The 23,468-nt window shown below is 36.1% G+C and overlaps 1 protein-coding gene across 2 annotated transcripts in view; it reads left to right on the top strand.

Annotated features, from left to right (window-relative positions):
* The window catches only part of ITGA1 (integrin subunit alpha 1), a 161,219-nt gene that overhangs the window by 49,870 nt on the left and 87,881 nt on the right, over window positions 1-23,468 (top strand). For both annotated transcript variants that reach the window (XM_047826785.1, XM_047826687.1), the window contains 4 exons: window positions 7,018-7,138; window positions 20,215-20,327; window positions 22,943-23,031; window positions 23,137-23,248. In XM_047826785.1, the coding sequence (XP_047682741.1) occupies window positions 7,018-7,138; window positions 20,215-20,327; window positions 22,943-23,031; window positions 23,137-23,248 (435 nt within the window). The remainder of the gene's footprint in view (window positions 1-7,017; window positions 7,139-20,214; window positions 20,328-22,942; window positions 23,032-23,136; window positions 23,249-23,468) is intronic.

Raw genomic sequence — 23,468 nt, 5'->3', positions numbered from 1 at the left:
AAACTTATGTAGAAAAATTTAAAAGGGGGATTTTTAACAAAGAATGTTTGGGAAACACTCCATTGGAGTTTTAATATTCTGGGCAGCACTTACAAAAGGGTATAAGTTCTTACAGCCAGAATGACCTTTATATGAGAAATCTTCATTTCTCTGTTTATTCCATCCTGTTTCATTTAACAAACTTGTATTAAACACCTACTATGTGCCAAGAATTAGCCCTCCTTGTCTCCTTCCCACCAGCCATATACAGATACACATAAACACACACTCACTTTGAAGTTCAAATACCATTTGTATTAACTGGAGGCCCACAGGACGTTAGCACTGAAGTCAAAACAATTCACTCACTACAGCAAGCTGAAGTTAAAAAGCAGCCCCCCGGGATGAAACTGGGAAAATGCTTGAACATCGAGGTGTTTATTTGGATTGGCTTTTCTGGACTTGCTGATACTGGTAGATATCTTTCTGACATGTTGCATCATTTCTGATGAAAGAGCTCTGAATGGTGGGACTGATGGAGCCAGACTTTCCTCTTACATAACTGTATAGGGAAGTTTCAATTATTTGGAGGCAGTGAGTTAGATCTGATATTTTTTCCAGAAAATATGGATTCCTGTATTTGAGACCATGATGCCATTTCCAAACACTTGTGTTGATTCTATATCAAGGCTCTAATGTTGTTTGTTTCATTCTATTTTTATTTTCTGTGTCTTCACCATTGGACTTCTTTGTCTTGTCTTTCTCCATATTGCGGTGCTGTAAAAATAATCATCTCATATTTCAAATCAACTAGAATTATGTTGTACTGTAATATTTTTGGACAGATCCAGTTACACTACTAATTAAATTTTATCTTTTAAGGTAATCACGTACACCAAAATTGAGATCCAACTCGCTTAGCCACCAAGAGCATGCACTAATAAAAATTTCAGATTTATAGCACAGATATTATAAAGATGTTTCATTATATATTACAAGTGAGGAAAAGGCTTTCAACTTTTCCACTAAATTTATCATTAAAGTGTTTTTCCTCCGACCCCCTGAAGTGTCTCAGAGTTGACTATATTTTATTTGAATTTAGGGAGAAAGAAAAGTAAATTTGAAGTGATATGAAATACCTATTGTATCACATTATTAGTTACAGTGAGCATATATAATTTTCGGAGTTTATATCCACTTGAGCTGGGGTGGATAAACTCTTTCCACCAAGAGGCTGTGGCACAGCAAGAGATACAAGAAGGACCCAGGATGTACCAACATTGAGGTTTGGGGAGGATGGGGACTCTGCAGCTCTGCACACACAGGTTTCACTGGCTAGGTATATCATCTGATTCTCAGGTGGCTCAAGGCTGTGACTATGAGTATGGCTTGAGTATACTGAAAGAGTCACTTCAGGCTTATCCTGTCCTTGGAATACACTTGTAATCTTTGAAATAGGTTAGAGGAGAGTAGATTGGCATTGATGTAAAAGAAGTCTTGCTGTTGGCTCAAAACCTGGGTGATATCATAAATATTCTTGAGGGTCTGAGATGAGAATCCAAGAGCTTTGACTGGAAGGACAAGAATCATCTGCACTCTTCCTCCTCGGCCAGCTCTTTCACCTGGAAGGCTTGATGCCCTCATCTTAGATTTTATTTGCACATGTCATTGCAGCCAGTTTGGAAACAGGAAATTGTTTTTGGAAATGAGTCAATGAACCCAATGTCCTGCCCCACTGATATAACACATCTGTGTCATTTTTCAAGGTACAAATTGTCATCAGGATTGGGGTGGGGAATCCTCTTCCAAAAGAAAATTCAACTGCCACATGGTAAACTGATTCTTTGGATTCTACTTACAAACACAATTAACTCATTTATTGAGCATTCTCTATTGCTACATACATAAGGTGTATTTCTCACAGCAACCAATACCTATAAAGCATGTATAAGCTCATTTTAAATATAAGCTGAGGCTCATAGAAATTAAATCACTTACTGTATTTTGAAAGCAGAAGCACCATCTTTTATGACTCTACCTCTAGGTAGAGTTATATATTCAACCTAAAGTATATATTCAACCTAAAGTAAAATTTTGATGACTATTTGTGGAGTAGTTGAATAAATGTGAATAATTACATACAGAGTATAAACGAAAGGGCTGTGTTTAAGACTAGGTTCATCTATCTCTAAAGATTAGCATCTTTCTATACAATCAAAGAATTGGCTCTAAAAACCATCAACTATAATAACACAATTATTACTATTTCCTATCTTAATATTATGGCATTTCCCTCTTTAAAAACAATAAATATAATGCTAATACCATGATTTCTCCTATTTCCAGATTGGATAAATGTATAAGAAGTTGTTGAAAAAGGCAATAGCATTTTAATATCTATCCCTAGTCACCATTGATTTGATTTTCCCTTCGGCTTAGAATTTTAAATATTAAAAATTCCATTAGCTATTAAATGCTTGTCTGGATATTACTAGATCAGAATTTCTGGACCACCCTGTGAAAGACAGACTTTTTTCATTAAGAAGCAAAAAAATCAAACAGGCTGCAGTGACTTTTCTTGGAACTCAGAGGATGTGTGGAGGAAGAAGGTCTTCTTTGACCAGAGAGTCGATGCCCTTGGGAGATGCCCAGACTTTGCCCCCTTCATTCAGCTTTTCCTGCCAGTCCTTATCCTCAAATAATCCAAAGCTACAAGATGATTAAGAGCCCTCATGGCCCATTTGAGAGTTCTCTTGACCTCGATTATTATTTTTACTTTTATTAATCTGACCACCTCAATAGCACTGTTGTCATGGAACGTCTGTGATTTGACCTCAGAAGACAAATGTTGAAGTCCTGTCTCTGCCACTAACACAGCCTAATGTTAGGCCAATCACTTTACCCCTCTGAGCTCCAGTTTCCTAACACACAAGAAAAGAATAGTCACTGCTGTTTTGCCTAACCTTCACAGTTTATTGTCTAGCTCAATACCTTTTTTATATGAAAATGTTTCTAAGTGGCAAAATGTTTATAAGCAGAAAATACCATACGATTGTAGGTTACTTCTCCCCTCTCTTCCTCTCTTTTTTCTCTTTCTCTCATTTAGTTGTCTTACAAATCAAATTCCATCCTGGGGCAAAGAAATTGTGCAAAATGATTTTTTTAACAAGAGGTACCCTTCAAAACTAACAATCTCATCTTCTTCCTCATTTTTCTTCCTTCTCATAGTCCGTAGATATATTAGGTATATAACACATACAGCCATATTTGAAAGAGAGCAAGCCTTTCTATTTGTTTTCTACCTAAACATGAATGTTTTGACTGAAGTCCCTCATGATGCTTTATCTAGAGCTCTGTAGCCATGACTTCTCTCCTCATTCCAATCTTTCTCCTTATCCCCAGTTCCCTAGCTATGACCACTCTAGAAGGGCCTCTTCCCCAATTTTGCCCCTCAGGAGATGTAATTACATGAACTAATAGTAGCCTCTCTTCTAGACCCATCTTTGCATCACCTTCTATCCCTTTTCAGTTTTAGGGATAAGATGTAGATATTGAATTCAGGTGAATGTTTGGGAATCCTGGGGAAACGTGGGCAAATTTCTCCGCTATCCTGAGCCTCTGACTCTCCATTTGTACAGTGGTGATAATAACACTATTTCATTGTAGGGCCTGGGACAAATTATATGAGAAGGAGCATGTGAAGAGCAACACATAATAAGTATGCAATGTTGTGCTTATTAAGGGAAAAATCCCCCTTTTGCTGCTGCATGGAAATCAGAATTTCATTTTGACATCTGACTATTGTCTATGTTTTATTTCCCATCATTTTCACCTTATATGACTGCTTAAGCCACCTCAGTTTTGTTTTGTTTTTGTTTTTGTTTTTTGGCTTTGATGGAGAATAAGTATGATTTTTGCTTTACCTCTGGTACAGAAAGTTCCAAGACAACTTAGTATAACAAAATGAACATCGAACTCAAAGTCACGAGAAGCTTTCACTGTTTATGTGCTCCTTTAAATCAAAAGAACAAGATGTAAACTATTTTTTTTATGTCATCTCCTGTGCTTCAGGCTCCTTTGTGGCTTAGCAAACTTGAAAGAGACTGATTTACGATCACTTTGGGCAAATTGCCTGTAGAATTCTGAGGACAGGAAATGAAGAAAAAAAAAAGTGCAGCACACACCCCCGGACATTCCACACAACATGTGGAATAAACAGGCCTAAAAAGGAAACCAAAAGCTCTTGGTCTTATATTGAGGAGTATCATGAATGGCCTTTGGGACAACATACAGTAAGGATAATAAACTTCTGGAAAAATACTTCAAGAGGGGTGAACTTGACCCTGATTAAAGATAATCTCCCCCACCCCCGCCTTTTGTCTAAAGGATGGTGAATACTTTTAAGTTAGGTAAATTATGTTACCTGTATCAACATTATGAAAGAGGGGTACCATATTATAGACTTGTTCCTCTCAAACCTTCACAGGAATCGGACTTTCTGGGGATCTTGTGGGGATGGAGACAGTGATTCAGGAAATCTGAATGGAACCTGAGATTCTGGATCCCTCACAAGCTCTGGGTGATACAAATGCTACTGGTCTGCAGGCCAGTTGTTTCTCCATCATCTTCAACAACATTCTTGGTGGTGGTGTTCTGGTCCTTATCTACAGAAGAGTGAGTTTCACCCAGGACAATTTTGGTCCCAGGGGAATTTGGCAGTGTCTGGAGACACTTTTGATCTTCACAATGCAAGCAGTACTACTGGCATCATGTGGACAAGGACAACACATGCTGCTACAATACACAGGATAGACTTTCATAACAAAGAATTTTCTGACTCTAAATGTCAATAGCACTAGAGGTGAGAAATCCTGTTGTAGACATACTACTTTGTGTATCTCTCATATCAAAAATAATCTTAGGGCACGTGGGTGGCTCAGTCGACTTTGGTTCAGGTCATGATCTCATAGCTCATGAGTTCAAGCCACACATCGGGCTGTATGCTGACAGATCAGAGCCTTGGAGTCTACTTCAGATTCTCTCTCTCTCTCTCTCTCTCTCTCTCTCTCTGTCTCTTCCCCACTTGGAGTCTGTGTCTCACTCTCCTTCTCAAATATAAATAAATATTTAAAAATTTAAAAAAATGATCTATTAAAAATTTTAAAAATAAATAAACCAGTGAGAGATAGGTAGGAGACTAAATAGTCTGGAGTAGAGTGAACTGTGTTTAAAACTGTCTTCAAATATATGAAAGGCAATTACGCAGAAGATGGTAACCAGCTGTTCTTCATCACACTTGAAGTATGAGCAGGAAATGTACATAAATGGACCTATGCTACCCATCCATTCTTTTTCTGAATTTTCCACGCCAGCCAGGCAAATCTCTCTATGATATTGTAACCATATTTGTCCCATTTTGCTTCTTACTACTTGCAGAAACCCTCCCAAATCCTTGGGACATATTTTCTTCACACTGCCAAGTTGACTTTCTCCCTCCCTTTAAAAATCTAACTGGAAAATTTCCATCTCCATTAAGTCTTTCTGAACTAAAATGAAGCAGTTGCCAGTTCACTTCTAACTTCAACTGGTACACTTTCTCCTTCAATGTGTTCATTCTACAAATATGTTATTGCCCATCTGTGTACAAGGAACTGTGCTAGATTGGGGGAAGGGATAAGAAAGATGAGTAAGAGAGTCTCTGCTTTTAAGAATTTTCTAATCTTGGGGAAGAAAACCACACACAGATAATTACAATGTAAATAAAATAGTATTTAATAATTATTTTCATGAGAGATATTTAAAAGATGAAAGAGAATGGTTTCGTAGTTAAAAGATTATTTCCAGTTGGAAAAATCAAGGACAACTTTATAAATTGGTATACATAAGTATCCTTTTTCATAAACAAGTATATATAAATATCTTTTTTTTTAAGGACAAAATTTTCTATAAATTAGGTACAACCCTGGGCAAAAAAAGAACTTAATAATGTTAAAATTTGAAAATAATAAATTAGAGTATAGAATGAGTTTGAGTCTGAATTTAGACTATATTTATGAAAGACTTTATAATGAGTAAGAAAAGAGAATTTTTCAGGATATGTGTAGCTATATCATGATTTTAACAAAGGACAGTGAATTTAATCACCTCTGAATGTATTTTATGATGCTTTGTAATTTTATAAGGGAGTGCTCTTTGGAAAGAATTCTTAATTTCATCTAGGAGGGGAATACTTTGTGATTTCACAAGTATACTTTAAAAACTAGTACCAAACATGGAATTTGGCACCATTCAGAACCCTTTTTAGGAGAGAGTCTCACTTGTAAAGTGTTTTCACTACCTGAACTACAAGGAAAGGGAAGAGAATTAGCCCTCATTGAATATCTAATATGTGCCAGGCACTGAGTAAACTCTAGCTATGTCATCTAATTTAGATATATCATCGACGGCAACCTATGTGTTTATCACCACCGACAACACTTTAAGGGGATTCTAGCATATTGATTGAGAGGGATGTAGAGCAAATCTCAGGCCTGTTTAGGAAGCCATTTCTGGGTGAAGACAATCAGCTTGCTTTTCCTTTGGAAGCAGCAAGGAGAAAGCTTCCTGTCCTGAGGATTTAAATGGTGATACTTGCGTAGTCAAAACAGGAAAATGAAGTTGTTTACATTTCATTAGTGCCATGATTCCCTGTAGGGCTCATTACTGGAAAGCTATCCGTAACTCCCATTAGGCACAAATAAGCATGACTTTCTGCCAGCTCTCTGACACATCCTGAAATCACAAGGTTTGGGAATGGTATAGCTACTGAATTACTATAGGATTTTGTTCGAATGTCAGTACTTGAATTCTTTAGCCATGATATTGGTTTAAAGTCAGTAATGCGGTTAATATCATAGACCTTTCTTGCAGTTCTCATTTTTTTGAACATCATCGCTCTTTTTAATAAGAGCACAGTTTTTAATCATGTCTTCCATAATTCAAAACATGATGGAATCTTAGTTAACTCTGTGTAACTGGACTTTTTTTTCCCTCTTAAAGTTGTTTTAGGCTTCTGCGTATCATTCAATGTTGATGTGAAAAATTCAATTACCTTCAGTGGTCCAGTGGAAGACATGTTTGGATATACTGTTCAACAATATGAAAATGAAGAAGGAAAATGGTAAGCTGGTTGATTTTGTTGTGTTGTTTTTTAATTTTCTTCTAAGATAATGGAAAATCTTATTTAGCTACAGTCTGTTTTATGAATGAGACTTCAACAGAATGAATTATGTATGGTAGAAAATGCAGTCTTAATCATTCGGTAATGGAAACTGACCCAGTTAAAAAAAAAAAAAAGGAAAATTCCTTGGCAATATTAAAGGAAGTGGTTAGTGATTTCTAAGCCTGTGTTGACCTCAAAGAAGGTCCTTGTCCAAAACAGTCATTGTTCTGTAATTATGTTATTCTGACAAGGGTTCTTTGATTGTTCTCATTTTAGAATAGCTAAAATTCAGCTGCAAGTATTGGGAGCCAGATGAGATCCCAATGAGATCGAAAGGGTTAATATCACAAAATATTATTGGACTAATTTTTTGGTGATTTACTGACCTACTGAGTTTGATTTATGGTTCATAATGAACTTTACTGAATTTCTTTTATACACTTTTAAACCCTTTGATAATAGTTCATTTCACTTTAGGTATGACTTTTAAACCACATTTAACTTGTTGAAAATTACACAAAATTAATATTAAAGCTCTTTTGCTGTATACTTAACGTAATTTTTAGTGTTCCTTTTTTAAATTGGAACTTATAGGAAAAAAAGACCAAGAATTTGTTAAACTTTGCTTCAGTTTAATAACTTAAAGTAAATTAAATTATTCTAGTAACTAAAAGAATAAACAAAGAGAGATTTATATCTCCTAGGAAAACAGTAATCAATCACTCTACTATATTTCACAAATAAAAAGATATGGATTTTTGATGTTTCACTTTATCTTTTACAGTTAATTTGATCATAATTTCCCCAAAATGATCAATAGTAAGAACTTGAGTTCTCACATTTTCTATGTACAAATATTATATCCTAGGTACAAACTAGAATTTTTGGAAGCATTTCAGTCTCTACTTTCCTTACAAATATCTTAGGTGAGAAATCTAATAATAGAGTATGAATTATATGTTCTCTGTCCTTCCATCCTGTACTCTCACTTACTTACCACTCCATCCCCACCCCTTCTAAGGTTAAATGGGAAAAGTCATCGCTCTAGACACCAATTTTATTCTGCTGGCATTATGCCTGCAATTCCAGGAGCTCTGCTTCTCAGAGATTAATGTGAGCGGGCGGAGCTTCTCCTTGGACATAAGCTATAACAAACTGAAACTCAGTGTATATTTTTCTTTAAAAAGCTTAACTTTTAAATAAAATATATATGAAAGTTACTTTTCAGTAATTACTATTAGTCACATAAATTTTAAAGAGAAATATAACAGGAGCACCTGGGTGGCTCGGTTAGTTAAATGTCCAACTTCATCTCAGGTCATGATCTTGTGGTTTGTGAGATGGGTTTGTCAAGGTTTGTCAAGGGTTTGTTAAGCCCCGCATCAGGCTCTGTGCTGACAACTCAAAGCCTGGAGCCTGCTTCAGATTCTGTGTCTCCCTCTCTCTCTGCCCCTCCCCCGCTCACACTCTGACTCTCTGTCTCTCTGTCTCTCTGTCTCTCTCTCTCTCTCTGTCTGAAAAATAAATAAACATTAACAATTGTTTTTAAATAAAGAGAAATATAACAAATAACAAGCCTTAAAGACTTAAACAACTTACTTAAAATGAACTTAAGGAGACTCAAAATTTTTTAACCTATGTTATGAAAGTCTGATTTTCATGTTCTGATGTGAGGAAATCCCTTAAACTTACTCTATTATCTAGTCCAGGCTCCCTGATTTTAGGGCAATGTGTTATCAGCAGTCCTTAGTTACCTGAATGAATCTTAGTAGAGTAATAAAGGTTCATATTTCTCCCCAGTAATAAAGAGTTCATCAAATGGTACACCCATTTGATCTCTTTAGTTTCTTTCTGTCCCTAATTATAAGCCCATCCTATTGTGAGTTTTCCGCCTTCTACATTCTTGAATCTCTCTCAAGATACCTGTAAAATAAAAAAACAGGAAAATGCAAAATCAGGCTGAATGGAGGCCTGATGTCATGAATTTGTCTTTGAAGAAGGTGAATGTGTAGATGAGTAAAGGAAGAGAGCCAAACCATCATTTGGAAAGAAACAAGAGTGCACAGAGTAGATAGGAAAATAAGGTTGGGGCGGGGGACTTGGGGGGGGGATGTTGCTAATGGCCTTTCTGAATGAGCCTACACTGAATTGAATTTTAGACAAACCATTCAGAATTTTGTACACACATGTGAGATAATGTTAGTAATAATATATTAACTTTTTTTTAGGTTAGAGATCGTGCCTTATACATTTTGCTTTCTTGATGAAATATAGCTTGTCTATGTACAAATGTTTGTTGGTGGGTTATTTAGAGTTTTTCTTTAGCCATAGCATAAACTATGGGCCAATCAAGCAACAAGTACTTATGTAATACATCCCATGTGTCTAGCTTATGCTACATTCTATGGAGATATAAGACAAATACAAAGTTTATAACCTAATAGAGGGCTCATATTTAATAATTAGAAATAAAGAATAGTGCTAATCAGTATAATAAAGACTGTAAAATCAATGGGAGTTAAAAGAAGGAGGAAGTGATTCTTGACTCTTGAGCTGAGTCTTGAAAGATGATTTAACTTTTAATAAGAGAAGAAGCAATGCCACTCTAATCTGGGAAGCCACATAAGCAGGGACATAGATTTGAGAAGTGAGTGTGTTGGTAAGCAAAAAGGACTGACATTGGGAGAGTAGAGGGGAAAGGGTAATGGCAGACCTTAGAAGCCAGACGAAGAAACTTGGACCTAAGTACAGACATTAAGAATCATTTACGATGGGCGTTGAGGAGGGCACTTGTTGGGATGAGCGCTGGACGTTGTATATAAGCCAATTTGACAATAAATTATATTTTAAAAGGGCAAAAAAAAGAACCATTTATGAAACTTGGTTTAGGAAATCACATAATATTACATTTAAATAATTGGATTGGAGAAAAAAGTGCCTGAAAGCTGGGGAATCTATAGGCAAGCAAGAATAGCAATCTGGTGCTTAACAGATGAGGTCCCAAGCTAGGTTAGAGAGAACTGGAATGAAAGAAAAGTGTAGGCAAGATAAATTTAGATGAACCATCAAAGCCTGGTGGAAGTTTGGAAGTGTCCAATGAAGGTGTAGGAGGAATCAAACATATTCCAAGATTTCTACACTGGATGGTTGGAAAATGGGTAGTCATTCAGAGACAAATGTACACAAAAGGGAAAATAAGTTTTATCAGGAAGTTGGTAAGTATGGTTTTAAATGGTTTGAGTAATGTCGTTGGAAACTTGAAATGGAATATAGATAAGAGGGAGAAGTTAATATATTGGAGGAAATATTTAGAGAGCAAGGACTGGTTTTGCTTCCCACTTGCAACTCTGTGCATTACCCAGCATCTAGCACAGGGCCTTAAACATCATATACATTCAATGGTTATTTGTTGGCTGAACAACTTAATCTAGTATAACTCCCTGTTATCATTAATGAGAAAACAAACACACACACATGCAAAAATAATGTCAAAAATAGCTCTCTTAAGACTGTTATCAAAAACACAAAAGATAAGTGTTGGCAAGGAAGTGGGGAAAAGGGAATATTTGTGCACTGTTGGTGGGAATGTAAATTGCAGCCACTATGGAAAATAGTATAGAGGTTCCTCAGAAAATTAAAAATAGAACCACGCTATGATCCAGCTGTCTGGGTAAATATACAAAATAAATGGAATCAGGATCTTGAAAAGATATCTGCACACCTATGTTCATTGCAGCATTATTTGCAATAATTAAGACTTGAAAGCAATCTAAAAGTCCATTGATGGATGAATAGATTTTTGAGATGTGTCATATACATACAATTGAATATTATTCAGTCTTAAAAAAAGAAGGAAATCTTGCCATTTAAGACAACATGGATGAACTTGGAGGACATTTTGCTAAGTGAGATAAACCAGACACAGAACAAATACTACATAATCTCATCTTTATGAGGAATCTAAAATGGTCAGACTCCTAGAAGTCGAGTGTAGAATGGTGGCTACCAGGAGCTTAGAGGAGGGGAAAACAAAGTATTTGTCAAAGGGTACAAAGTTTCAGTTATGCAAGATGAATAAATACTAAAGATTTACTGTACAACACAGTGCCTGTAGTTAACAATACTGTATTATATACTTAAAAATTGGCTAAGGTAGATCTTAGGTTAAGTGTTCTTATCACAAAATACTAATAATGATAATAACTAAAGAGGGTTGGAGGAAACTTTTGGAGGCTATGGATATGTTTATGCCATAGACTGTGGTGATAGTTTTACAGGTGTATACTTGTCTCCAAACTCATCAAGTTGTATACATTAAGTACGTACAACTTTTAATATGTCAACCATATTTCAATAAAGGATTTGTTTTTGTTTTTTGTAAGTGACTTCCACAGGGAAATGTAACTACTCAGGGCCAGAGCTGAAAATAGAACTCCTGTCTCTCCACTCCTAGGCTGGTGCTTTTTTTTCTTTATTAGAACTATATTAAAAAGTAAGTGCTGATAATAACAATCTTTGCAGTTTTAGACTTTATGTATTAGTATACACGTGAGAGTTTGTGAGCGTTTGAATGTATAAGAATGTCAGATAATTTAATTCCACTTTGACGTTCCATGTCTACAATGATCTTATATAAAAGGTGTGAAATACCAGAGTAACAAAAGCAGTGTGAATTTAAAAGTAAGCAAACTACAAAAATCTAAATGTCCAAACCTTGAAGGATGGCATTGTAGCAGCCTATTGTTCTAAAGGGATCCAGGCATTGGTAATGTGAAATAAATTTTAGAAACATCTTTGGATATTCTGTAAACGTTTATAAAATCAGACAGTGTGCATACTTACTTTAAGAAATGGACTATGGAATAAATGTCATATTTGGGAGAATATGAGTTTTGTTATTCAGTTTTTCTCCGGAGGTGGGCACCTTCATAAATCATATTTACTACTCAGGTTTTGGAAGCCCATCAACCTCAGATTTTTAAAAAAATCACCCTGACCCATATTACATCTTGGTTGAAGTATGCCTAAAGAAGGAAGACTTGTTGGTACATTATAAGTGCAGTCTGTGCATGTGAAAGCCTTACTTTAATCCTTGGAAAGAATTAACAGTTAACAGGAAAGGCAGCCTTATGCCCTCTTTACCTTTCAGAAGTTGACCGTGACATGTAATTTACTTTATCTTTGGCTCAGAAAACCACATGTTTTCTCAGTAGCAGAACACATTATATCTCTGATTAAGATCAGCCGTTGTTCATTATGAGATGAAACATCCAAGTAATTGCAATGTGGTTCAGAAAAATTCACAAAGAACACAATTAGTTTAATAATTTTCTTTGAAGAGAAGAAACTTAAATGTGCTCCGCATTGCACAAGCTTTCCAGATTTAGTGGTAATCACCAGTATGGCAAAGTTTCTGCCAAATGGGAAAATACAAGATGTTGGGTCTCAGGGCTTTCCACTCTGTGGCTCCTTTGCTTCATTCCTTTTAATATGTGCATCAGCCCTTTTAACTGCTGTTCCAGCAACCATTCAGTGGCTTCAGTGGGGGCTTCAGTGACTTCAGTGGGCCTATCTCTCAAAGTAGGCTTTCATGAAGAAGATTCCTTCCTAGCCAATCCTCCATCCAATATATATCAAAATATGTTGGCTTTGTGCCTTTCCCCTATGATGCCAGGTAAGGTTTACTAAGGAACTCGTGTGATTGATGTTGTTTCTGTTGTATGTGTGTTTTAAGTAAAGCCTATTCAGGCTTGGCGTAAAAAGACTTTTCAAAGGTTCTATCACGTTTTCTCTTACAACTTTAATGTAATATTTATTTTGCATTGTTTATAATATCTTCTGAAGTTGAATTTTTCTCCTTGCTAAACTTGTCATTTCTTTGGCTCACCCCATTTCCACCCCTCTACCTTTCATGACTGAAAGCACTGCAGATAATGGGTCCACTATATAACTTCATTCTCTAAGATGACCAAACACTCCATTCATTAAAAAAAAAAAAGCCTGGTGGGTACTTGGCACTCTGATAGTTGCTTTGGCTTGGACATCAAAAAAGAGTTAGGTGAAAGGAATATTCATGAAATAATGTAAATACGAGACAACAATCTCTAGAAAACTATCTTTTACAGAGAAAAAAAATAAATATGGAGCAGAGACGTCACAGACCAGCTACTCTTCAAATAAATAAAATAATGATCATAATGACAAGAATGACTATATGAATAGCAAACATTTCTCAGGTTACTAAATTTTATTACGATTGGACCTTTTTCATGGAGAAGAACAGAGTATAGAGTGAACTTTTAGAATGAGTGAAGGAGAATTAGAATTAGTCATTGTAGAGTGAGTGTAGAGAGAATTATTTCCCACACTTTGATGATCTTCGAGTTGACGAGGTGTTTCTCTAGAGGTCAGTAATGAGATCCAGAACATTCTTTAATTTTAGTCCTCTTACTCTGCACACAGATCATGGCAATGGAAATGCATTTGCCATGAAAAAAACCAAAAATCTAATAGAAATAAAATCTAATGAGCTAAAGCAAACTTGCATTAAAATTTAAAATAACAATATCCATAGTTCATGATACAATGTGCTTTGAGTCTTCACATTTGACCCTGTGGGTTTCAGCAGATATCATTGTTACCATCCTCATTTTCTAGACAGGAAACTGGCACTCTGAGAACGAACTGCCAAAGGTTTTATATAGCAAGTATGTGTCAGGGCCAGGATGTAGAACTACAGCCTTCTGACTTTCAGCCAATTCTGTCCTGTAACAACAAGGATTCTCTGGAACCTTGACCTGTAGAAATGCCCCCTGTCTTGTGCAAAGGCATCTGTGGCATTCTGCCTGTGCAAAATATTCAGCCTGTAAAATGGAGAAGACTTCACAATTAGGACTTCTTGGCCTGTTACATGAGTCATAAATTGCCAGGTCTGCCTTATTCAGATTCTTAGAGCTTTTGACATAGTCTTATTTGTTCACTTCACTTGAGTGCTATTTTGTTTCTGGAACTGTTATAGGCATTAAGGGTATATAAGTGAACAAAATAAGATGACAGTTCCTGCTGTTGTAAAGGTTGTATTCTATTGGGGAAGGAAGGAGCAAAACATAAATCATAAACTTAATAAACAGGTAGGTCAGAATCTGATAAGTATGCAAGAAAAAAATATAGCAAGATAATGGGAATTGAGAAGGCTGGAGATTCCTGAAATTCCATAAACACTATGCTGATACTTTTCTAGGATCTTGTTATTTTTATATAGCGTGGGAAAAGTGAGACTTAATTTAGGATTAAGTAGTGAATAGACCTGCAAGCTTGATGTCAGAACAAATAGCTCCTAGGAAAACACACAAACTTGTTTTATATCCTATTCCTGCTAACCCATTTTTCACCCTGCATCCCAGCTTTCACACCCCCTGTCTGAATCCTGGGCTTCTACACAACCACTTTCTGAGCTCTCACTCCTCAGTGCTTGCTTATCCAGAATACACAATAGGACATGTTTCCAGTTGCTATTTCCAGGGATCACCATACTCTAGGAGCTTTCTGTTGCCTCAGACATTAAATATAAACCACAGAGCCTTATCTTTAAGGTCTGCTTCTTACCACTCTCAGCCTCTCTTCTCCGGTTTATGCAGCAGCTTCACACTGTGTTCCAACCACCTGTGCTTCCTCATCACCTTGGTTTTAAAAGCCGTCACTCTTCTGTCTCCACCTTTTTTTCCTGAGCTATCCATGATCTCTCTCCTGTTTTAGAGTTCACAGTAACTTTATTATTAACATGCTGTTCAGAACTCACTTTTCACTGGGGCACCTGGGAGGCTCAGTCAGTTATGCGTCCCACTCTTGATTTCTGCTCAGGTCATTATCTCATGGTCTGTGGGGTTTAAGCCCCTGTCAGCCTCTGTGCTGACAGCCTGACATTCTCTGTCTCCATCTCTCTCTGCTCCTCCCCAGCTTGTGCATGCACGCTCTTTCTCTCTGTCAAAAATGAACTTTAAAAAATAAAAAAATTTTAAAAAGAATTCACTTTTCATCAATTGTCCTAAATTTCCCCCACTTAATGGTACATTTTCTAAACTAATCAGCACTCCTCTACACACTAATAATTTGCTCTATTTGGATGATGGAATCTTAGAGTTGGAAGTGTCTTTGGAGGCCTGTCCTATAACTACACTAGAAACAACTTCCAGAACATCCCTGACCTTATCTTGGCCTGAGGGGCTGCATGACTGGCCTACGTATGCCCTGACAGTTTAAATCTTCATTACTCTTCACAAGCCCACCACCCTACTACCTCTGTCCCTAAATTTCATGTTTCTACTATTTTCCAAAGAAAGAAGGGAGGAAGGAAGGGAAGAGAGGAAGGAAGCAAGGAGGGAGGGAGGGAGGGAGGGAGGGAGGGAGGGAGGGAGGGAGAAAGGAAGGAAGGAAGGAAGGAAGGAAGGAAGGAAGGAAGGAAGGAAGCAGGAAGGGAGGAAGGAAGGGAGGGACGGGCCCAAGGTTAAAACTTTATCCTCCCTTCCTGTTTCACTTATCTCTTGCTCATAGCAAATCATCTCAAAACTTAATGAGTTAAAACAATAATTTATATTGTTTCTCAAGATTTTGAGGACTGCATAGGTGGGAACTGCATGAGTGCTCATCTGGTACCTCACTTGGGGCTAGAGGGCCCAAGACGATTTAACTCACATGCCTGGCAGTCTGTGCTGTCAGCTGAAACATTGCTTCTCCTCCATGTTGCCTCTCCTTCTCCATTAGGCTAAACTGGGCTTCTTCACAGTGTGTGGTCTTAGATTTCCAAAAAAGAGTGAAGTGGAATCTGTAATACATTCTTTAAAATTATTGAAGTATGGTTGACATGTAATGTTACATTAGCTTCAGGTGTACAATGTATTGATTTCACAATTCTATACATTACTCATGCCTTTGGAGTCACAGTGTCTCTATTTCGACTGCCTTCTATTTATCAACTAAGTCCCAGTTCCAACAAGAGGCAAAACAGATTCTGCATTAATGAAGGGCAGTGAAGGACAATGTCACATTGCAAAAGTGAAAAAAATTCCAAGCAATCTACCACAGTTTCAAACCTCTGGATACTGGGCCACCCAGATCCCTGCCTAGGGAATCCATGGCCTTTCCTCATTTCTAAGACAAATTTGTCCTTCTGGATCCACACTTTCTACCAGCTCAGGGGATCTCTTTTCTCTTCTGTAATATTGGCCTTTCTCTTGTTACTAGCTTTTTCTTAAGATAATTTATCCATATCCAGATGCCTTCCATAATAAATTTAAATCCACCTCAAACCCTTAATGGTTTGCCTGAAAAAAAGAAACCCACACACATTGGCATGATCCATCTCCCTCATTTTTAGCAAAACTCTTGAACTGAAGTCTGCTCTACACTCCCATTCTTTATTTTCTTCCCTCTTTGGCTTTTGTGATACCACTGTTTTCTGATTGTCTCTCTCCTTCTCTGGACACTGCTACTAGTTTTCTTCCTTTGCTCATTAAAATCTTAAGTGCTATTTTTTTTTCCTTTAGCTCTCTTACTCTGTACTCTCTTAAGGCAATAGCATTTACTCTTAGCACCTGAACCATGCTCATAGAATGCTCACATATGTTCCATGTAGTTTCTGAGATGGTCCCCAGCAAGACTGAGCCCAGAAGCCTACAGAAGTTAACACATTATCAGTGCATTCTATTGGCCTTTCTTCCTTCCCTCTATCATTTTCCCTATCAACACATTTGTTTGTGCTTTGAATTGACTCCCCTAAATCTACCTGCACCAACGTCCTTGTCGAGGGTCTGCTTTTGGGGGAACTCAAACTAAGACAGCTGATAGTCTAAGTATTTGTAGAATTGGTTCTCCTTTCCTCTCCACTTCCTAAATTCAGATCCTCCTTTCTCGTCTGGGTCGAGAAACCCCTACTTTCACTCTCTGAGTCTAATTTGCCCCTTTCCCAAAAATGTATTCATGACACTGCAAGCAAACAAGCTTCATAAAGCAGTTGATCATATCACATCCCTCTTTAAAGCACTGGTGGTTCCCAACTCTCCCCTTCATATAATAAATCTAAAATTCTTAAACTAGACTATCAGAACATTCCTGATCTAGACTCTGTTTAGCTTGACAGTTTTGACTTCTACTCCAGCTACCCTGAGCTATTTGAATTATCAAAGGAGCTGTTTCTCCTTGCTTCTAATACCTTGCTGAAGTTGCACCAAGTTCTGACCTATTGAGTATTATAATAATCCATTTATGGTTTTGCTTCCCCCCTAAGTTTTAAACAATCTAAAAACCATTGTGTTTGATCCATTTCATATCCACAGGGCCTGATGTAAATGCTGGGTATATAGAATGTTCTTAATAAACATTGATCAATCTATGTAGCCTCAACTTAAATATTTTCCAAATAGTAGGCTCACTACTTTTCTTCAAATTGTTTTATCTCTAAAACTAATTTAATCAATCATGTTATAAAAATCTTTAAAAATTTCGGAGAAAGAACACTAACCATAATGTCCTTAATGTAATTTGGTTTTTGGTGAACTCCTTTTTAACCTATGTGGATTTTTTTTAAGTTTATTTATTTTGAGAGAAAGAGAGAGAGAGAGAGAGAGAGCAAGTGGGGAAGGGGCAGAGAGAGAGGGAGAGGGAGAATCCCAAGCTGACCCAGCACTGTCAGCGTAGAGCCCAATGTGGGGCTCGATCCCACAAACTGTGAGATCATTACCTGAGGCAAAATCAGGAGTCAGATGCTTAACCGACTGAGCCACCCAGGCACCCCTAATCTATGTTTTACATTGAGTAGTCCTGTCAGCTGAAAAAGTCATCATCATCATCATCATCAACAACCAACATTTAAGTAGCATATACAATGAGCTAAATTTTATATACATTAACTCATTCAGATTTTGTGATGATACTGTGAGGTAGGTACTCTTGTTATTTCTATTTTACAGATGAAGAAACAAAGATAAGTGATTTGTCCTAAATCATACAACTAAGTAAATGACAAAAACATGATTTGAATTTGTGAAGTCTGGCTCCAAAGTTCATGCTATATTTAATGGAGAGGATTAAGTTATTTGGTATATGGAAAGCACTTAGAACAATATCTGGCATAAGGTATAAATTTAATAAATGGTAGCTATAATTATCATTGCTATTATGATGAATATATTGAATATAATTTGGTATCTTTCACTTTGAATTGTCATAGTTTTTCACTAAATTAGGTAGATTTTTACTTTGAATTGGGTCATAAATATTTTTAATACTACCATGCAATCTTATTAGCTGTTGTGTTTTATGACTGAAATATTGTATAGAATGTCTCTGCAATAATTAGTTCTTGCTGTTGACCATATTTCTTTTAATCTTTCATATTATATATAACACTATGAGCATTATTTTTATGCATTAGCCTTTTTTCCCTTAATTTAGGCCATTTTTTAAGGATAGATTTCCAGAAGTAAGAATTATGCATTAAAAGGTTTAAACATTTTTATGGTTATTTATGCATATAAAGAATGGCTTTACAAAGGCATTACAATAACTATGTTTTAGGGAGTCTGTTCAATAATTCAGTATTTGCAATTGTTATAAAACACTTCTATTCGTACTAGCTTTACCCAAAGGATTCACACAAAATAAGCCCCATCCCTTTCAATATGACAAAGTTTCAAATATTTATATATTTAAAAAAATATATTCCCTAAGTACCTACGCTTAGTTGACAGAACCTCTCGACTCTCCTTCAGATATTTTTTTTTTTTGTATAGTAAACATCCCCAACTTTCCCTCAAGCATCTCTGGTCTGACAAAATTACCAGGCTCTTAACCATCTGAGTCATAGTCTCCTAAATACATTCCATTGTGCCTATGTCCCTCTTAATTTGGAGATTACAGACATGGTCTGACAGTGCAGAGCACAGAGGGGTGATCACTTTCCTTGACTAGGGCATCTATTTCCAGCAATGCAGCCTAAGGTCACATTAGCATTTTTTGGTACTGAAATACACAGTTGGCTCATGCTTACTTCCTATCAGCAAATCCCACATGTCTTTTTTACATGAATTCCTATTAAATCACATTGCCCACATCCTGTATTGATGTAGTTAAGTGAAGTTATTTACATAGGTTCTTACTAAACTTTAACTAGTTTATTAAGTTTCTTGTTCCAGAATGTTGTGACACTTCTGATTGTCCAAATAGGTATATTGATTTCCTTGACGCACACCTTTATGCTTTCTGTATCTTCACAAAAGTCATAAATAAAGATATATGCTAAGTACAGTCTTATGTACATAATTAACGTCCTTTGGTTTGCAGTGATCAGCATCTTTGTATATAGCTTTTCAGCCAGCAGCGAATCAGCAGCTGTGAATCCACCCAAGTGCCTTAACACTCAACTACATTCATTCATCCTATTACTGAAGATATCATAGGAGACCTTGTTAAATGGCTTCCTAGGACTAAAATAAATCATGATTATATTTTTTCATTAATTATTATTAAATTGATTTTATAATTCTGTCTGAAAAAACAGTAAGTGATTTTAACCTGGGGTCTCATAACTATCCTTATTTTTTAAGTGCTTACAAATTAGTACATACTAATATTAAATCTTATGATAATCAAATATTTAATTTCCCTGTGAAATTCTTAGTTCTTCCTAGGAAAAAGTCACTTATGCTACCATGTGTGTTTTATAAACTAATATAGCAGCAGACTTAACCAACAAGTATTGTTTCAGCCCCCAAATAAAAAATATAATAAAGTGATATATAATACAATAAATAAAATATTCTGAGATCTCTCTTCTATGTATTTTATGATTTTTTAATTCACATCACCTGCAATTTGGGGAAGAAACTCAGCTTATTTTCAATAGCATTGCATTACTAACATAGGGTAACTATAATTATGTCTATGAGAACTACTGTCATTGTCTTGGAACTAGTCATGAAATAACTAAAATAAATGTTTCTCTTTGTTCAAAAATGCTAACTGAGTTATTTAACTTCCAGGGTGCTTGTTGGCTCTCCTTTAGTTGGTCAACCCAAGAACAGAACTGGAGATGTCTATAAGTGTCCAGTTGGGAGAAGCAAACAATTACCTTGCGTAAAGTTGGATCTGCCTGGTATGTAAAGACTTTACATTAAAGCCTGATCCTAAATTATACTCAGTAGTTGCATTAAAAATAATTTTAACTCAATACAATATGAGAAGAATCTATAAATGTTCTTCAATTCTTATCATTAAAATTCACATAAAATGACATCTTGATTCCGAACTTTAGAAATAAAAGAACTTTCCGAAAACCTGGCCCATTACATTGCTCCCACAAAATTTAATTGTTTGTTTGTTTGTTTGTTTGTTTGTAAAGAAAATAGCAGGGGCATTTGGGTGGCTCAGTTGGTTAAGTGTTCGACTTTGGTTTAGATCATGATCTCATGGCTCGTGAGTTTGAGCCCCGCGTTGGGCTCTGTGGTGACAGCTCAGAGCCTGGAGCCTGCTTCAGATTCTGTGTCTCCCTCTGTCTCTCTTCCTCTCTTCCTCTCTTTCTCTCTCTCTCTCTCTCTCTCAAAAATAAATAAACATTAAAAAAATTTTTTTAATAAAATAGCAGAGAAGGAATTGTAGTACATGAATTCTTTTAAAGAGAATAGCACAAGGTAAATTCATATAGAAATGGATATATTTGATAGAAATATCACTATAATTAGAACATAACTAGAAAATTCCTGCTAGAATTATCCAAGACTTACAATTCAGTGTTCTATACAGTATTAAATGTATTAAAATAACACATACTTTAACGGTTTATTTCAAATATTCTATTTTTCAGTTCTCTTTTTTCAATTTCCTGTTTATTATGAACATTTTCCTTTACATTTATGAACATAGTTATAATAGCTGCTTTAATATCCTTGCCTGATAATTACAACATGTGGAATATCTCAACATCGCTTTCCATTTATTACCTTTCTCTTGAGATTGAGTCACATTTCCTTTTTTTTCTTATGTTTAGTAATTTTGGATTATGTCCTGGATTATACTTTTGAGTTATAAGTGTAGAGGTTCTAGATCTGTTATTTGCCTTTGAATAGTCTTAACTTTTTGTTTTAGCAGACAGTTTACTTGGCTGAACTCAATTTCTGAACTGCAGTGGGAAGCAGTTAAAATCTCCATTCAGTTCTTCTTGTTGTAGCTGAGCTGTTTGAAGTTTACTCTGCATATATATATACATTTCAAGTGCTTTAGATATTTGGACAGAGCATACGTGTGTATGTTAGAACTCTCTTTTTGTGGCTCTACTTTCCAAGATATACCCCTTCACTTTACAGCTTCTGTCATTACCCTAATTTCTGTCCTCTGTTTATTCAAAACAGTAAGACTTTGACTACTGTTTGAGGTTTAGCCATAGCTAGGACCTTCCCTTGGGGGAAAGCAAGCACATAAACAGGAAACTCAGCCAGTGCTAATCTCTTCTTGCAAGTATAGACTTCCCTCCACTTTCTGTCTGCTTTTGGTTGCTTTCTAGTGCCTTCAGATGGTTGTTTCTTTTTTCTTTTTTTTTTCCTTTTCCTAGAGTTATTTGCAAAAGACTTGTTCTAATAGGAGCTACTCCTTCATTACCAAAAACTATAATGGAGTTTTAACATTAGCGTGGAGATTTTAGCTGCATCGACAATAGTGGAGACATTTCTGCTGTGGTCCCTAACATCCCAATGTCCCAGCTCATCCTGGATCAACTCTAGTATAAAAAACTCTAATCCAGATTATTCAAGACCAGTGTAGATAATGGTCCAGTTCCAGGTGCTTTCAAGGCAAACCAGACTAAACTCTGGGACAAAGACCAATATACTCACATTAGGAAGACAGTGTGACCATTCAGGAATCTCTGCTTCCATTCCTCACTCTGCATCTGTAATGGTCTTAAGGTAGGAAAAACTTTTGGGCATGAAGAGTGAGGTAAATCTTTCTTGAACCTGAGTTTTGCCACTTTCAAATATTTCAGCACTCTGCTAAGCAAGGTTTAGAAAATTTTGATTTTCCTGCCCAGTCTTTTTTTTTTTTGTCTTTTTTCAATATGAATAAGTGGAACTTCCTGCCACTTTTGCCAGGTTGGCCTGCTTCAAGACCCAACATTCCCATCTGGAATGACAAATGGCATCCCTTCATTGTTTCTTTTACCCGAACTTCCTGACCACTACTCCTTCTTGCTCTAGTTTTCTTTGTACACTTCATGATGTCCCCATGATGGTGAAATCGATGTTCAAAATATATATTGGTGGGGTTTTTTCCTGCTCTACTACCCATTTTCCCTCTTCTTGTCAGAAGTGATGCTATATCATTGGCCATCTATAACATACAGATATAGCATGCAAGGTAAGTGTTTAAGTTTCCTTTATATATCTACAATATTATGAGGTTAAGTATTCTATTTGTTTTAATTAGCAAAAATGTGTGAAAGGCTGTCCCACATTTTCTCATTGCCCCACTAGCTCTGCATTCTTTTACAGTTCAGCAAAAGTATTTGAGACAGTTATCCAGACAACATTTCTGGGACATAAGCCAGGTTTTCAGCCTTAGCTTGTTCATTATATTCCTTAATAATACTTTGAAGACTATTTAGTTGAATCAAAAGAAAAATGTGCTATGATATGAACAAAGCAAATAGAATGTCCTAACGAGAAAGCACTTAATTTTACTTTGTTTTCCACCCTCATAAAAGTTTGTTTCTATTTTTAGTTAATACATCAATTCCCAATGTCACGGAAGTAAAGGAGAACATGACGTTTGGATCAACTTTAGTCACCAACCCACATGGAGGGTTTCTGGTAAGAAAGCAAGGAGTTAGTTAATGAGCCAAGAATGCCGTCATTGTAAGTCTTTATAAAATTTGTTATATAATTTTTAATCTTATGGTTTTAATTTTTTAAAAGGCATGTGGGCCCTTGTATGCCTATAGATGTGGACATTTACATTACACAACTGGAATCTGTTCTGATGTTAGCTCCACATTTCAAGTCGTGAACTCCATTGCTCCTGTACGAGGTACAGATTTTATGTGATGTTCTTACATGTTTGAAAAGTGTAAGCAGTGAATGAGACATATATATACACAGGAGCATACCAAAAAGCTTGAAGTATTTTCTCAGCTACCAGCATTACCAATTTAGGTAAATGTTTGCTTTGCCAATATATAACCAAACCCCACTGCTATTTTTGGACTTGATATTAGTGTAAATAACCTTTAACAAAGTCTTGTTTAAAC

Source organism: Prionailurus viverrinus, chromosome A1, assembly GCF_022837055.1.
Source record: "Prionailurus viverrinus isolate Anna chromosome A1, UM_Priviv_1.0, whole genome shotgun sequence".
Lineage (NCBI taxonomy): Eukaryota > Metazoa > Chordata > Mammalia > Carnivora > Felidae > Prionailurus > Prionailurus viverrinus.
This window is presented reverse-complemented; position numbering and strand designations above follow the sequence as displayed.